Consider the following 16,773-nt stretch of genomic DNA (forward strand, 5'->3'; position numbering starts at 1 on the left):
AGAAAAAGTTTGGTTTGTTACTTCTTTATGACTTAAACCAACTTTTCTCTACAACTGACAGTCTTATTTGCTGGTGACAAAACAGCACCCAGCACAACACATTCTTCCTAGAAATGCTGTTGGAATGTTAACTGCACAGACAGTGGATGGCGTGTCCTTTGACACCTGAACTTGCATAATTACTGTGACTATTGAGGTAAAACACTGGGTGCCCTGGCAGCCATGCACATGTGCAAAATATCTGCTGCACTCACGTGGTCATGAGCACAGGCTCAGTCACAGCACATGTTAAAAAAGAAAAAGTAATACTTGGGGGCACTTTTCTCCATGTAATTTCTGGTAACTTTGCTTAATTTCTGCCATCCAAACTAGCATATTTTGAAATGGAAAAAATTCTCCTCCACTAACATTTGCACATGAAAGCATCAGACCTGCAGGACATTTTTCCTGCCTGAACAAGAAACCTGCATGTTTTAATTTTATGTTAATTTTCAGAATATGACAGGCAATCTTTAAGAAACATTCAAAAAAGCATTCCACTCTCTTACAGCATTGCATTTAATTATACCAGTAGACAAACAAAGGGTCTGTTTAGTGATTAGGGACTATAGTCAGCTAGTCAATGACTTCTAACACTGAGTTGTAACTCATGGCAACAGGGAGACAGAGAAGACAGCAGACTATCTTGCTATTCAGGATCAGAAGAAACAGAACTGCAGAGGGATGAAAAAAAATAAAAAAAACAAAACCAAAAAAAACCCACCAGAACAGTAATGAACCTGTCAGAAAGCACAATTGGATCACTGCAATGATAGTTTTATATCGCGAAGCTTACTGTTCCCCCACAGCCTTTGTGCTCCTGCTTTTACTTTATGCCTTAAATTTTTGCCTAAGGACCATTTCAGTTTAGCTACTTTATTTCAGTTTTGGAGCTCTGAATCTTCTTTTCCTATTAATCATTAAAAAAAAAAAGGGGAGGGTGGAGGGGAGTAAATACCCTTACCGACTGAACAATTGACCGGGCATCCTCCTCACTGCAACAAAATGGGCTGCCACTCACCAGAACATTTGTGCTGAAAAATTAAATTAAAAACATGCTTTATCAATCAGTGGAAAAAAAGCCACACACAATTAAGTACTTATGGAAAAAAAAAAACATCTTCACATAGAGAGCTCAGAACTGTGTATCTGCAAGAAATCTGCAAGCTAAAAACACAAAGTAACCAGTAATGCTCAAAGGAACAGGCGTGTGGAAGGGTTCATTGTTCCTTTGGGTTTGAGGGGGGTTTTAGGCTCTATGTTCTACATTAGTGCAAGCAGTACTCACACTCAATGCTTCTGGCTGCTAACTTGGGTACAGTTCAGAGGACCACAGTGAAGAAACCAAATCCCCCCAAAAAGTCAGCAGAGATAAGCTGGCACTTCCTGAGGCAGCTGAAGAACACCTAGATGGCCAGCACAGATGATGTGAATATCCCCCATCTCTTATGCCTTGAAGGATGGACAGATTCTGTGGCAGGTCACAGAAGTAACAGCAGGTTACTTCAGTAACCTGTCTGCAGTATCTAACAGGAAGGAAAAGCAGGCCAAAATTCTACTCCTACATAAAACAGGAGATACCTGTAGTACTTCCAGACAGCAGACAAACTCTGGGGCCAAATCCCTTGAAGAAATGTTTCCCTATGAATCTGTATCCTTTCACACAGAAAGTGAGTTTGGTCATGAGTTTTTAATGTCCTACAGAGTGAACTGCAAGAACTTCAATTACTCAAAGTAAGACTGCAATTTTAATTTTTTTTTTTAATTTTATCAACATGAAGTTCAAAGTGCCTCTTAAATGATAAAGACCAAAATTTGAATATTATCCTACAGTATTCTTGCTGTGCAAAAGTAAAATTAACAACCTGTCCAACTGCTAAGGTGTTGGGCAATTGCTGGACAATCAACTCCAAGAAAGAGAGAAAGTCACATTTCTCCAAAGCAGAAGACAACAATAACTACCTGAGAACAGCTTTTCCCACAGCCTTTGCCCTCTGGTTTAGCCAATGACAATCTACAGTCCTTGGAAAGCACCAGCCCTACTTTTCAGGGTCTCTAGTGCCAGAACTGCCAATGCAAACCAGTCCAGAGAGTTTAATAAAGTCCATTTTAATTCAGACCAGGCCAAAGACTAGTAAAGAACAATAGTTTGGTTCTCTCACTCCAGAGAGCAACTAAAAAATATGGAATGCTAAGCTGCCAAAGAATTTTGCAACAGAGCAGTGCAGCAGTGAAGGACAGAATAAACAGTGACAAGAGGACTGGTATAGGATACCAAGATTCCCCCCAAATGATCCCGAACGAACACTCTGGGGCCATTCCTCAAAAGCCAAAGTAATCTATGCCACTTTTACGTAATGCCACTTACCAGTAAATCATCATCATACAAGGTGCAATTAATCAGTCATGCTCTATTATCAATTAATTATCAATCAAACCCATGAGTATTCCTGTTATCTCAAACAAAAAAAAAAAATTAAGCAGTTCATGGACAGCTGCAACATGTTGAATAGCACCAGTACCAGCACAACACAAAGAGCAAGAGACACGACTGGATACTTACCAATTAATAGTACCTCCATCAGCTTTTTTATGAAGCAAAGCTTTCCAGTGTTCATGGGTGGATTTAATAATTTCAGCAGCAAAATCCTAGTTTACATGAAGGAAAGTTTTATGAATTAAACTGTTAGTTAACAGAAAAAAAGCCACAGAACTAGTTTATTAAAACATACTATTTCATGTGGTATTATAAGGGGCCTCCTTTGAGGCCTCATTAAATTTCTGGAGAATATAACATCCTTTTTATGAAAAGAAACAAACTTCACTATCTTTCAAATATACTGGCTACATATTCAGAAGTTCCCTCAGTCCTCAGCCAGAAAATATGAATGGTGCATGAAAGAAATGAAATCAGCACTAGATGCTAAGCAGACCCCTACTGCTGCAGAAAGCTGTACCAGGTCCTAAATGGGACAAAGTGTGTGAGCTATGACTCTGCTGCTACATGTGAGCGTCAGGGTCAGAATTAGGGTTTCCCCTCCAGTAACAAAATTTGCATTTACTTCATTAATTGCCCAATCGTATACTTAAGCATTTGCAAGAACGTAACATGTCAGCTGCTTAACAGTTTCTGTTTGTTTGAAACAAGACTAAGCTTAAAAAAAAAATAAAGTAAAATAAGCCCTCAGTATGCAGATGATGATAGCTAGACTGGCTTGCAAAAAAAGCTGCCAACAGAACATTCACATTTCCTAACAAGGAGTGACTTGGAAAAGTGCCACTGGAACATTGTGAACTTCATCAGAGCTGCTGGAGCACAGCCACAACCGCCTGGCCACATCCTGGGTCTCTAGAAATGCTTGAGAATTATTCAAGTGCTCCAAACCAGCTATCTCAGGGCATTTAGTGCCTCCAGGCTGAACTCCAATGGCCTGACAGGGGATATGCCGTTCAACTGTGGCTACAGAGCCACACTCTGCTTACAGCACAGAAAATCTCTAAGACCTGTTCTGGGAGAACAGAGGAGAGGTCAGGTTATCAAACCTTACAACTCCACACTTGATTGATTTTAAAGACAGTTTTAGTGCAGAAGGGAGTCAGGGCATCTCTTTAACCAGCCAAAACATGTAAAGTTGCCTGTGCTAGTTAGAAGACATTATATAACTTAGCACCCTGCAAGGTGAACTAGCTGACACATGGACATCATTCATTAGAAACCTGTGATTCTTTGCCAAGAATAATCTACAGAGTGTGTAATATACAAGTTGCAAAGCAATTTTACTGAAATCACATCCAATTTCCTCTGGAAAAATCCAGGTATTTTCTTCAACAAGGTCTACTCCTGGGTCCACTCCCCTTTCAAACACCAGCCATTTTAACTGTAGGTAGTTTAAAAAGCCATTCATATTTTCTAAAAAAAAAAAAAAGGGGAAATATTTTTTCAGCCTTCAAGCCAAACAGTTCAAATGTTTCTACACACAATTACCAGGAAAAAGTATATCTTGAGAAAATACCTAATATGAAAAAATCTGCAACCCATTGTCTGCATAGCCTTAATAAAAGTCAGAAATATTATCAAACAGGACTGAAAAAACACCTGAAAAGACAATCTGTTCATTACTCTGACAGAATGAAAAATGCCTTAAAAAACACCTACAAACAACACAGATATGTGTGTAAGTCTCGTCAGTATTAGGACAATATTTTTTGCAGAATTCCTTTAATGACCTATGCATTTTCCCTGAATAAAATGGACAGCAGCAAATATTATTTAATCATAGCCTAATAAATTGTATTCAGAAGTCCCTCATATCAAAATTCTTTTCATTAAACCTCTTCCTTCACAATTCCAAAAATTCTAGGAGGTATTATAGAGGCCACATGACAGAATGATGCATCTTTGATTTTGCATTATCTTTACCTTGTCTTTAAATTCTCCATTAAAAGCAAAATGATTTTCTGGTTTATCATCAGGGACTTTATATAATCGGAACCAGTCAACTGTAGCCTCAAGGTAACCCGGTTTGTGCTTCTTGACATCATCAATATCTGTAGGTTAAAAAGGAAAAAAAAAAAAAGACTGGATCATTTTTAATCATTTTTAATCATAGGTTTTGTAACATTCATTTTTTAAAATTTCCTAGAAGATCTGCAAGCAATTTGATTGCACTGAGCACTTTCAAAGTCATTGGGGAACTTCACTTTATTACATTTGCTGCCCAGAGTTGAATATCTTATGATTTCACAACCACACTAAGCAGGTAAACCAGTTGCCTCCTGACATTCGTTAATTAAGACCCAAAGGGACCATGAATAAAAGGACCGTATTTGTGACAGGAGAAGAAGAAAATTCCATATTTATAGACTTTCATCTTAGTAGGTATCTCTTGCAATATTTAGATTATTCACTGAGGTAATTTTTTTCCCCAGCAACTGCAAGGGCTACAAGCATTTTTTGGTAATGAAAGAATAGCTAGTAAAAACGATTTCAACACATGGATTTTTAAACTAGCGCCTCAAAACAAAATACAGGCATGACTTCTCAAAGTTGTATTAAAGGCATCCCTTTGCTCTTCTGAATTTATGACTTCCAAATTCAGCCCCTTCAATAAAAGACAGATATGTGCCAGGAGCACTAAACACTAACTTTACTGATAACGCCTTGGTATCTGCATATGATAAGCACATCACAATGATAAGCAAGTCTACCTCTACCTCTATAATCCCAATGTGCAAACAGGACACAAAGGGGAACGTATGCCATTTGTGGGACACCCTTGTGAGGCAGAGATGAACACTGCCACAGTGTGTACACAGAGATTAAACACTCACATAGTAATTCTGCTTGAAGACTACACTGCTGTATCAAAGATGCAGCTCGTGATCTTAAATGCTTACTTGCAATGGGGTGGTCCTATTAACCCATGGGCAAATTAATTCTCTGTCAATATGTTTACGTGGTAAGGCCTTCAATACTTTTCTAATTGATTTTTATACAATAAAGGATTTTGTCCTTTCCAGAAACCAAGTACTTTGTATCTGGTGTAATCTTTCTATTTCCCTTTTACAGTCACTTCTGAGGGAAATGGGAGCTGACTTTTTATTGCTGTAGTCTTCCAGTTATTTCATAACTTCGCTCCGCTCAGGCCACCTTCCATAGTGTTACTCTCCTTCTCTACCGTTTTGCAGGTCACTCACTCATGTCTCCCTTCCTTATTCCCTCTTGCTCTCTCTCAATACTGCTTGGCTACTTCATTCTCTTCTCCCATAGATATGCCTCATTTAATGACATCTGCTGATTAGCAGTGATTCCTGATAAGATACTCTTCTGTCTACCCAGTCCTAAAAAACAGATTTTCAGAGTTGTTTAGTCCATGGAATTGACACCTACTCATGTGCTTTCCATCTTGAAGTGCCTAAATGTCTTTTCAAAATTTCATCGTGAACCTGAACAAAAACATTAAAGTATTTCTAAAGAGAGTAGTAAGAGACGAGGAAAGGTCTTGTGCTACAGACCATTCAATTCTCAGTAAACCACCATAAGAGATGACATGTGGACTGAACAGCCAGGCCAAACCTCTGTGCGAAGATATGCTGAGTATTCATAAGCATCTGACAGATGCCACTCCCAAATTCCACTGCATTACACACTACCCAGAGAATAAAGCATAAAACCTTGAAGAACCCCATGTAAATTTTTGCTTTTGCACACACTTAATAGGGCTACATGTTTACGGACTTCGAGTAAAACACATTTTGAACTTGGCTGCTGGCCATCTGTCTATAGGAGATTAGGGAGTTGCATTGGCAGAATCCCAGAAAAAAAGCAAGAGCACGTAAGGCTGTGCTAGAGGCAGGTCTTCTAGCTGGAATACGTGTTTAAGAGCACAAGAGGCATTTCACTAGGATGGGTGGGCAAGACCAACCAGAAGGAATGATTTAGAAAAGGGTGGGATCTTAGCTGGAGCCAGAATGCTTCATCTGGGCACTAAAAAAACTGCAGCTTCAAATCGGTTTCAGGGCTCCAGTGTATCTTCCTGTTCTCACCAAGCAAAAGAATATCCCTCCTTCAACTTGAATCCTTGTCATCTCCTCCTCTTTTGAGGTCTGAATTCACAATTTATAGCACTTGTTGAAGAGACAGTATCTCCTCAAGTCTGTAAAGCAAACCAGGCTGCTGCAGCAATGTCCTTGGCTCCCAGCAGTGGACAAACTCCAGATCTCTGTCTCCAGACACTACTTAAATTCGAGCATGCTTTCTCACACTGCTGCTCCTTTTTTCTGGTTCCCGTTCCAGCAAATCTCTCTCCTAACTCTGCTTCTCCATTCCCCCTACTTGGATATTTGCTTCCCATTCCCATAAAAACTGTTCATCAAAAATGCTTTACTGTCTACTAACTGACACTTGGTCCTTCTCAACTATTGTCCCTTATTTATAAGTTTTATTTAAATTTCTTTAAAGGACTTAAAGACTAGGATAGGCTTTGGGACAGACTTTACTTCCTTATGATAGGGATGACCATCTTCATGGATAGAATTATCTCTCTGAATTTCACGTTCCCTCTTACCAGAAAATACCTTGCCTAGGTAAAATGACTAAACAGAATCAGGCTACAGCATTATATGGCTGCTGAATACTGTCTTTGAGGACTTAAGAAGACAGGCATTGGCTGCTTTTATTTCCTTGGTTCCTGGCAAGTTATTCTCCTTCATCCCTGTGCTTCACTTCACTACTCTATACTATAAAGGACAGCTACTGAGCATCAAATGAAGCTTAAATGCTTGAGGAAAAAAAAAAGACCCAAAACATCTGTATTATAGTGGGAGTTGACGGCAAGAAACAGAATAAAGTGCAACAATGCAATAAAACAAACAAACAAAAAAATTGATCCTGTTGCTGTGGAGTCAGCACATAGTACAAAATATAAGGAAAACAGTAGCTCTTGCATCACTCAACAGCCACCTGATCAGTTCATTAAAAGTCACCACAGAAAAACTTTAAAGACATCTCATCTTCCACTCTGAAATCCAAACAGCCTTTTTGGGACATCAGGAGGAAAAGGAGAAAAACATACTTAGAAAACAGAAGAGCAAGCAAAGAAAGGTGAAATAAAAGATCACAATAAGCAGTACCATGATTTACCACACTAATATCTATAGAAGATAGCTGCAAATTATTTTAATTAAAAAAAAAAACAAAAACAACTTAGATGTCGTTTCTACAGCAAACACTGTTAAGACACTTTTTTCTGACCCTGCTTACCTTCCCTCAGAGCTATATACTTACACTGATGTCAAAATGGGCTAGGCAGGTTTGGGAGTAGCAAACATGTACATGGCCCATGAAACTATGGCAGTTCATGTCTGCAAGCAAGCCCTGCTCAAAATAACAGAGTAGAAAGGCCAGGTTGCCACAGGTACCAGCCAGCAGGTACCCACTGGGCTCTGGGTGGTTATTTCTTTATACTGCCTACATAAAACCACAGGTCTCATTTTTCTGGGCACCATAGTTAAGCACCAAGGGTTAAAAAGAGATAGCTAATCACATTAAGGGTTGCAGTTTAGTCTCAATAAGGAAAACCTCTAGAGGCTGGCACAAAGAACTGCTGCTAGCTCTCTATCAAGAGAGTGAGCCAATGTGAACGCAGATCCCACTTCTATCTGGCTTTACAAAAGAGAGCAACAAAAGCATTTGTACAAAACTACCATTTTTAGTACAACAGATGCTGCTTCTTGCAAGCAAAGCTAAAACAACATGCTTGCAGCAAGCTTTCTAAACAAGGTCTGTGGGAAGAGAGGACATATGTTTTTAATAACATCTTATAAACATTTACAGGAAGCAGCAGCTACATTCCATATAAAGGCATTTGGTGTATTTTGAGCAGGGGGTAGGAGGGGAGCCTTGGTACATATAATTAATTTCTTTATACTGAGTGCTTACACAAATCCACAACAAAGGTTTTATGGGCCTCTGCTGCTTCTCTGCATATAAATACACTCATATGCAAGGAAGGGTCTGTAACAATATATACAATATACTTTGGTTTTGCCATTTAGGGTTTGATCGCTTAACCCTGTCTTGAGACGCACTTTATAAAAGCAGCATGGCAACACCATGGCTAGGCTTCATGACAGCACAGTTAAGTACACCAGCGCCAGCAAAAGGCAGAGCAACAAAGTCAGCAGACATCAGCAACTGCTGCTGAATACATCCAGGCACCTTTCCAGTGAGCAATAGCAAAAAATGGCTGCTAAGATTCCAGGTGGGTAAAACACCTCCCAAATGCCACCCAGTATACATGACTAGTCCAATTTGCTGAAGGAAGGAGAGTTGACCTTTTGAGAGTCAGACTCTTCATAAGCTGCTTCAAACACAATTCCTGCTTCAGCTGCCAGTGACTTTTAAAACCTCTTGGCCAACATGAAGAGGCACATACATTTAGACCAAATCACAGCACGAAAATATCACTCCTCCTTTACGGTCTCAATTTAGTAAAGCACATCAGATATACATGTAAACTCCAATATATTAAGTTCAATCCAAATTATGAGGTAAGCAGACAAGCAGCCTTTCTACTCCTAGCTACTATTTCACTGAAAAAAAACCCCACAAAAAACCAACCAAAATGCAACAACAACAAAAATAATAATAATAATAAAAAAATCAACCAGGCCTATTACATCACCAAGATTTAGTGTTTCAGTCTGCAAGGAGCTTTAGGTCCTTTCTCAGAGTTGCTTGGTCTAAAGTTACTTTGCTGGTCCACTAATGGCCATCTGCCTAGCAACTGCCTGAGCACAAAGACAATAGCCAATAAATAAATCTGAAGATGTCTAGTTTTAGTCTAAAAGAAACTTTCACACACAATTACCTGCATCTGACATACAGCTTATATTTGGTGTGAGATTGTCCCCACTTCCACCAGAATTAAGTGCTATTATTTCAAAGAGATTGCCTTCCAAAGTCAGTCCAAAACGACACTAAGCCCTTACTATTCCCACTGATGACACAGTTCCCACTTGAATAGGTGCTAAGCATTGCTAATCATTCCTGGGTATTGTCACTGTAAATTAGAGTTTCTCATTGCTCTGTGTGAAAGAGAGAGTTCTAGGCAGGGTCTTCAATTTAAACCAGTATTTATCAATAAATGCCTGCAGGACACAGTGCAGCGGAGTGCTATGAATGAACAATGAGAACCATTCAGAAGTTGGGACTGCTCAGTTCTAAGTTCTGTGAAGTCTCAGAAAAATCAATGGCACTTAGGAGAACATTCACGATCCCAGAAGGAGAATATACAGAGTACCTGGGGTGTGCTTAAAGCGGCAAGAGGAGTTAACACACTGCGCGGGCTCAGGATGGGGCTTGCGAGTAATCACCACTCTGGTGTCTCGGAATTATCTTTTCCAAATGTTCACTGGGGGCTGTGCACATACTGAGCTGAAAGCAAATGTGATGATTCTCAGTCCAATTGGAAATGCTTAACAAATTATACAAAAGTGACTGGACAGGACTAGAAGGCAACACTTAGCCTCATCTTCCCCAGGAGGCCACCTCCGTAACAGCAGCACGTGAACTACCAGGAGAGACCAGTTATATCTGTAGCTGCCATCCCTTTACGCTGAAATAATTAACAACTCTGGAAAGGGGGAAAAAGAAGTATAAAAGGACATATTGTACTGCTGGCTCCAACAGATTTGTTTGTTTTCAGACAGGAGAATGATTGCTGTTAAACACTGCAAGCCAGTCGTGTTTTGTGAAAGCAGATGGGGGCTTTTTCCCCCCTTTTCTTTCTTTTGTAAATCCTAAGCTGCAACTCCAATCCCAAAGGGAAATCATATTAAACTGGATAAATATTTCTGCACTTCTCTGTATCTCAGGGCAGTTCTCGAAGTCTTGCACATATTCTCTGATAAGAAAGTAGGCACTCAGGAACCAACTAAAGGCAATGGTTTGCCCATACTCCCCCCTTTTTTTTCTTTTAAATAAGATTAAAGCTCCTACTCCCCCACTCCCAAACTAAAGCTGTAACAGAACTGAAGTAAATCATTACCTGGGGGAAGGGGGGGGGTTGGTACGAAACAAAAACCAACCAACCAACCAACAAACCAGCAGAGGACTTTCAAATAGAGATAGGTAATCCAAAATAATAACTAATACTGGAATAAACTGCCACAATTTTGCCTCGACTTAGTAGACTCCTTTTAAATTCTTTCATCCATTTTTCTGACTACATTCTCTCAGAAACTGTTAAGCAAAATGTAAGACTTTAAACAGAACAGTGTCTAGAAATGAAGGGCCAATTACTTGTGTTTTAACTACTGACACTTATGCATTTTGCTGCACATCACAGAGTGGTTTAAATTGATACTAACATTAACAGCAAACTATTACTTACTATTTCCTTAAGCTGAACTTCTTAATCTCTATCAAAGTAGTTAAAGAGTCATAAACACTATGTAGTAATTCATCTGCCCAATGATTTAAATCAGCATCAACCCAAGAGTTTCCTTTTCCTCATCTCCTCTTCTCCCCTTCTTTCCCCACAAGTCAAGTATTCTCCATGCGAAAGCAACCTGCAAGAAAACTGAGAATGAAGGGCCAGTCCAGTGACATACTTTATGTTCAGAAACCAGGATAAAGCCTCAATGGCTGAGGAACACAACTGCTTAAAAAACTACTGGATAGCCCTACTCCTACAGAAAGGCCACTCTGTGCCTTGGTGCTCCCAACCAACAAAGAGCTCTGATTGTACATACCTGATAAGTATTGATTGCGTGTGTATATATATGTATGTATATACGCATGGGGTTTGATCTCATAACAATCACTTTTAGACAAACCTCCTCACTTAATTCTCATGATTCCCAAACACTGCATTTGAGGAAGAGAACCTCCATTTATCCAAAGAAAAGCTGTACTTTACCTGTGCTGTAAAAACCTACTTCCCTGAAGCTTTAACACATCTTCAAGCAAAATTAGATCTCATCTGCTATTCAGGTAGACACATTTCAGTATTTGAATTTCATTTGCATACCAGAAGAATGGTAACAGGGAATATAAGTCTGAAAAGGATATTTCCCCCTGCACAGCTAGAGGGATACTAGGGTGATACTAGGGTGAGCTGCACTAGCAGTTTACTTTGCAAATTTTCAGGCTAAAAGGGGAAGCACACTAAGCAACAAACCTTGGAAGTAACACACTTAAAAGTGACAAAGTACTGGAAATATACAGCCTTTTCAGAATGCAACACAATGCCTGCAAATATAACAGGCACAAACACTTTCAACAAGGAAAATAGCGGTGTGCTATATAACGCAAGTGGGTAAATATTCACTATTACACAGGAGATAAGCCTGTAATTTTAGGAGGTCACTCTCTAAGGCAGTTGTGTTTCAGAAGTCAAAAGACTTTCTGTATGACAGGTCCGCTTGAAAATCCAAGTGAACCATTTCAAAGAAGTTTACTGTGAAAGCACATATACCCTCCTTGAAGGAAGCACCTGACTTAAACAGAACAATAAAAGAAAAGTCTTGCCTTTCCACTGTGTGCCTCTTCTTGTCCTGGGTGGCCTAAACTCAGGTACCATTCTACTGTGCAAGTTGTGGACCTAACTGGCATTAAGAAAGACAAAAATACTTGCCATGGATTTTATGAGCTTCTGGGTCATCCACACTGATAGCAATTATCTTCCAATCTGTCTCTCCTTCATCAACAAGAGCTAAAACACCCAAAACCTTCACTTGAACGATCTCACCAGAAGAACGAACCTGAAACAGAACACATCACAAAGATTTTGAAAACACCACAAAGAATTCCTCCTTTACCTTACAAAAAAAATAGTTTTACTACGTTTTTGACAAGCAGCTATAGCACTATTGCAAGATAGATCTGCAAACCTAGCACACATGTATTTAACATTTCTAGCCTTTCTCCTACTATTACTATTTGTCAACCCTCAATCCTCTAGTCAGCATTTAAGTACACAAGAAGCTAGAAAAATATTTCCTTCCTTTTTACCCTAGTTCCTCTACACTTTCTTGATCGTCACTCCAAACTGCAAGTCAAAAGTAGCTCATACTCATTTTTTAACTTATTCCTGTCTCTTGACTCTCTACTTTCCTCAACTCATGGTCGTAATTTATCTCTTGTTATTCCTTCCTCTAGACTCCAATATACACACATAAACACACAGCCCTTCCCCAGAAATAACAGCACAACTATTTTTCCATTATCTTAGGAACCTTCTCCCTAACAGAAGATACTCCCTTTGTAACTCCTTCTGGATCCCTTGAAATTCATCTTTAGGCTCCTCACCTCAAATAGTCAGTTACCATCTTCACTGAGGTCACCAATTAAATTTCCCCTTACCTAAAATATCCCAAGATATCTCTCTTCCAAACTCATTCATTTCATAACCTCATTTTTGATACCACAGAACATTGCTCCATTCTTCACTGCCTCTAGATATGTACATTTTTCTTTCAGTGAGCTAAACCTTTTCTTTATACCTACTAATGGTGTTTTCTGCACCTCTTTTTCATCCATCCACCTTGTGACTCATAAATCTGCAACACGGCAACAGGTTCCTGTCTTCTCTAGAAGAGGATTACTTCTGTTTGCACCCATGAGTAAACTCAAACTTACCTCCTTTGTGGGTCTGACCTTGTAATTTTAATGTGCTAAGGCTGTCATACTTCCTCATCTTTCAACAACCTGTTCACAGCTACAATACTGCTAATAGGAGGAAAAGAAATAAATCTTTTCCTTCCCCAAAAATCTTAACTCCCTCCTATCTCACACAAAACTCAATGTCCAGCCACAGAACTTCAGGACGGTGGTTTTTTATTTTCCCTTTTAACAACTACAAACACTTTACCAAATCCTTCTTTTTTTTCGTCTTTTTAAAAATCCACAATTTCCTTACATATTCTCTCCTTAGATCCTCTGTTTATACTTTCATCAACCCCTAATACTATTACCATTTTTTTTGTTTTCCATCTGACCTTCTCTTCCAGAAGTTCTTACCAAATTATTAAGTTAACCTTGATAAATTAAATTAATCTCAATAAAGACAAACCTTTGAACCTATTTCACAAACGTCAATAGGATCGTTATCCCCACAACATCCTGTAATGGTATCTGTATGGTTTGGATCTTCCCAGGTCTGCCAAAGGAAAGAGAACTATCAGTTATCAACTAAACTGCAATCATAACTTGTCTTACCACTAAATTACTAAGATTAATAAAAACACCAATAAAAACATCAGCTTTCTGAGAACAGGCTTGCTCAATGGGAGAAGAAAAAACAAACAAACAAACAGCCAATGGACTGACCTTGAGTAACTTACACTCAGGACAAGTAACATGAGGATTACTGAGGACACAGAAACAAAAATATTAACTGCATCCATGACTCAGCAGATACACTTTACCCAATTGCAGTGATTAAGGCATCAGAGGATGCTGAATACGGATTTTTGTGGTTACTAATGGTTATGGGATCAAGCTAGGATATCTTACAATTACGTTTTCATTATACTCTTCAAATACCATGACGCTAACACTTACTGCTTTCAAAAATATGGAGGCTTTGAGCTAACTATCCTCCTAGGCATGGATTTGTCAGAATCCAATAAGCTTTTTAAAGTTTTCAGATTTGGGTATGAAGTATTTCTTAATATTTTGAGATGTGTACCTTCCCAAGAACAGCGAACTGCTTAAGACCAAAGAAGCTTCTCCAAGGGTAAGTTTAAACCCCTGCTCTGAGCACTGTACAAGCAAGGAGTCCTAATCAAATTATACTAATTTAATTACTAGACCAGTACTTGTTCTTACTCTTACTGGCAAGTAACTCATTCTACAGTTGAGAAGTTTTTCTGTTAACAATTTTAAGTCCAATGAAGTTTCATTGAAAAGATTTTAGAAAGGTTTTTTTTTTTTAAGGAGCTATGCTGTTAGCTCCTGCTGTCCACGATCATAACTTCACCTCAAAATTGTTTATTTTTCCAAAACTCTTCCAAAGGGCTTTTTATTTAAGACTACATTATATCAGTGTTACTTTTCTGCCCAATTTCATCTCTTCACATCTAGGTTAAAGGGAAAGCTCACTAGCTGTTCTCTGGACAGTAGAGCAGCTTCTGCTATGATAGCAAATATTCTAATATATTAAAAAATAAAAATTACAATTATTTCCAGCCCTCTCCGATTTCAGGGCTCAACGTTCAGTGCTTATACAGTTAAATGTAAAGAAAATAAACTACCCTTTTCAAGCTCCATCATGTTCTTCAGTACTAATTTAAGTCCAATGGGTTATTCATAGAAATGAAAAAAGTTTAAAACTTTTCATTATGCTCAAAATTTCATGCATTAGTTGGGCTTTTCAAGGCTTGAAGCTTTGAATGCCTCCTGATCAGTAAAGTCTCACAGTTCAGAGAAAAGTTAAGAAAGGCAGTTGAGGTTTAATCTAAAAAAGAACAGCCCTTGTGTTCTTCTTAGTTAAAGATATTAAGAAATCCCAATTAAAATTTATGCTGCAGCACATGAAAATCCTAAATGAGTTTTTTAAAAAATGCCTTGTTTAAGCAGGAAAGAGTTACTTGAAAAAGTATTCTTGAATGGCAGACCATGACAGTTTAAGTCTGTCACTACAGCACAGAGACAGACTAAAGATTTGAGATTTCTTGACCATTTAACTCCTTCCTAAAACATAGCTCAGATTTACTTTCACACCCAAATTCTGATCAAAATTTATGGACACAATAAAGTTCAACATAAAAAAAATCCTAATTTACAAATGTATCCAAGAGAAGCATCCCTCTTGCAGCTGATTTGCATTCAGGCAGTATCCAAGATTTACAAGGCAATTTACACAGAAGACAGAAAACTTTCACCATTATAACAAAAATGTTACCTGTGGGAGGGCACCATAATTCCATATATAACCCTTGTGAGGAAAGATATTTGCCACATATCGAAGCTTCCCTTTCTTTATATCTTGTTTAATGGGATTCAACGGTTCCTCAGTGGCAATCTAAGCAGATCGTGAAAAAGGGTGGGGGTGGAAAGGGGGAGAAAGAGAGAAGGAGAATGATAAAATGGAAAGCAATTCATTCTGTATCGAACCAGTTAGAAAAATTCATCTGGCAGGCACATGCTTGTGGTTTGAGAATTATTAAAAGTACAATAGCCTCAGTCTGAATCTCAAGGGTCATATTCAAAAAGCAGCTTATTAAGGTTTTAAATAATGCTGTAAAGTGTGCAAGAAAAAAATGAAATCTAGAAGAGAAAGTAATAAATTTATGAGGAAACTGTCATGGTCAAACATAAATACTGAAAGGAACTTAAGTCAGAAGCTCTTGCACTTTATAGTACAAGTTCAACAGACATGCAAATGGTGGCACAAGTTCTTCTGACAACAGGGACTTTGACACTCACAGAGGAAATGTTTCATGTTCCTCTTGCCCTCTGTTCCTTGCTCTCCTATTGCACACATCCCTTATTTCCAACACCTTTCAGCATACAAATGCTTTTTAGCAAGCACAAATTCTCTATAGTCACCAAATGCCAACTTAACGCAGATTTGGAACAAGTTAAGCTGGCATTAGAAGAGGGCATTCTTAATCCCAAAGAAGCACTCTCAGAAGGACAGAAGCTGAACACTATCATCCTCCCCAAAACCTCAACTACAAACCCACTGCCATATGAATTACCTACCACAGCTAATTCACTGTAACCACCCTTTTGACACTACATACCACAATCCAATCCATGTTAGCTTGGCTCTTGCTTATGAACACTCATCTGAATGGCAAAACATTGGTTACCAGCTGAAGTGGTTACACCGACTCAGGCGGTGCACAGCTTCCATGCATAACTACACAGCCCTTAGTCCACATTCATTTTACATCCCTGTCATTTACCTAAATCACCTCTCTCACTCTGGTTACAAATCCATCCCCCAGGAATACCTCCTTTCTGAACCACAGCAGCCTGTCAATAAACAGCACATACTTATTCTGCAAGTAAACCCTCCCCAACAGCTAAGATGATGGTTCACACATTTCTGGTTTCACAATGGATTCTACTTGCTTCTGGTCACAACTTAACACTGAAGACCTTAAATGTGCCACCTGGGACACTGACAGAAGTGGAGCTCAGCAATGGAAACTGGGACAAAGAAGAGTGACTGCCAGCAGCAGACAAAAGTTTCATGAAAAGCCCCTTCAGTAAAATCA

At 38.8% G+C, this 16,773-nt stretch overlaps 1 protein-coding gene across 4 annotated transcripts in view; it reads right to left on the minus strand.

Moving 5' to 3' along the window:
* The window catches only part of PPA2 (pyrophosphatase (inorganic) 2), a 35,042-nt gene that overhangs the window by 4,831 nt on the left and 13,438 nt on the right, over window positions 1–16,773 (minus strand). For all 4 annotated transcript variants that reach the window (XM_017833540.1, XM_017833536.1, XM_017833538.1 and 1 more), the window contains 6 exons: window positions 15,450–15,569; window positions 13,617–13,703; window positions 12,180–12,306; window positions 4,460–4,587; window positions 2,603–2,688; window positions 1,004–1,073 (listed from right to left, as the gene is read on the minus strand). In XM_017833540.1, the coding sequence (XP_017689029.1) occupies window positions 1,004–1,073; window positions 2,603–2,688; window positions 4,460–4,587; window positions 12,180–12,306; window positions 13,617–13,703; window positions 15,450–15,569 (618 nt within the window). The remainder of the gene's footprint in view (window positions 1–1,003; window positions 1,074–2,602; window positions 2,689–4,459; window positions 4,588–12,179; window positions 12,307–13,616; window positions 13,704–15,449; window positions 15,570–16,773) is intronic.

This window comes from Lepidothrix coronata, unplaced genomic scaffold (assembly GCF_001604755.1).
Source record: "Lepidothrix coronata isolate B3197 unplaced genomic scaffold, Lepidothrix_coronata-1.0 Scaffold215, whole genome shotgun sequence".
Classification (NCBI taxonomy): domain Eukaryota; kingdom Metazoa; phylum Chordata; class Aves; order Passeriformes; family Pipridae; genus Lepidothrix; species Lepidothrix coronata.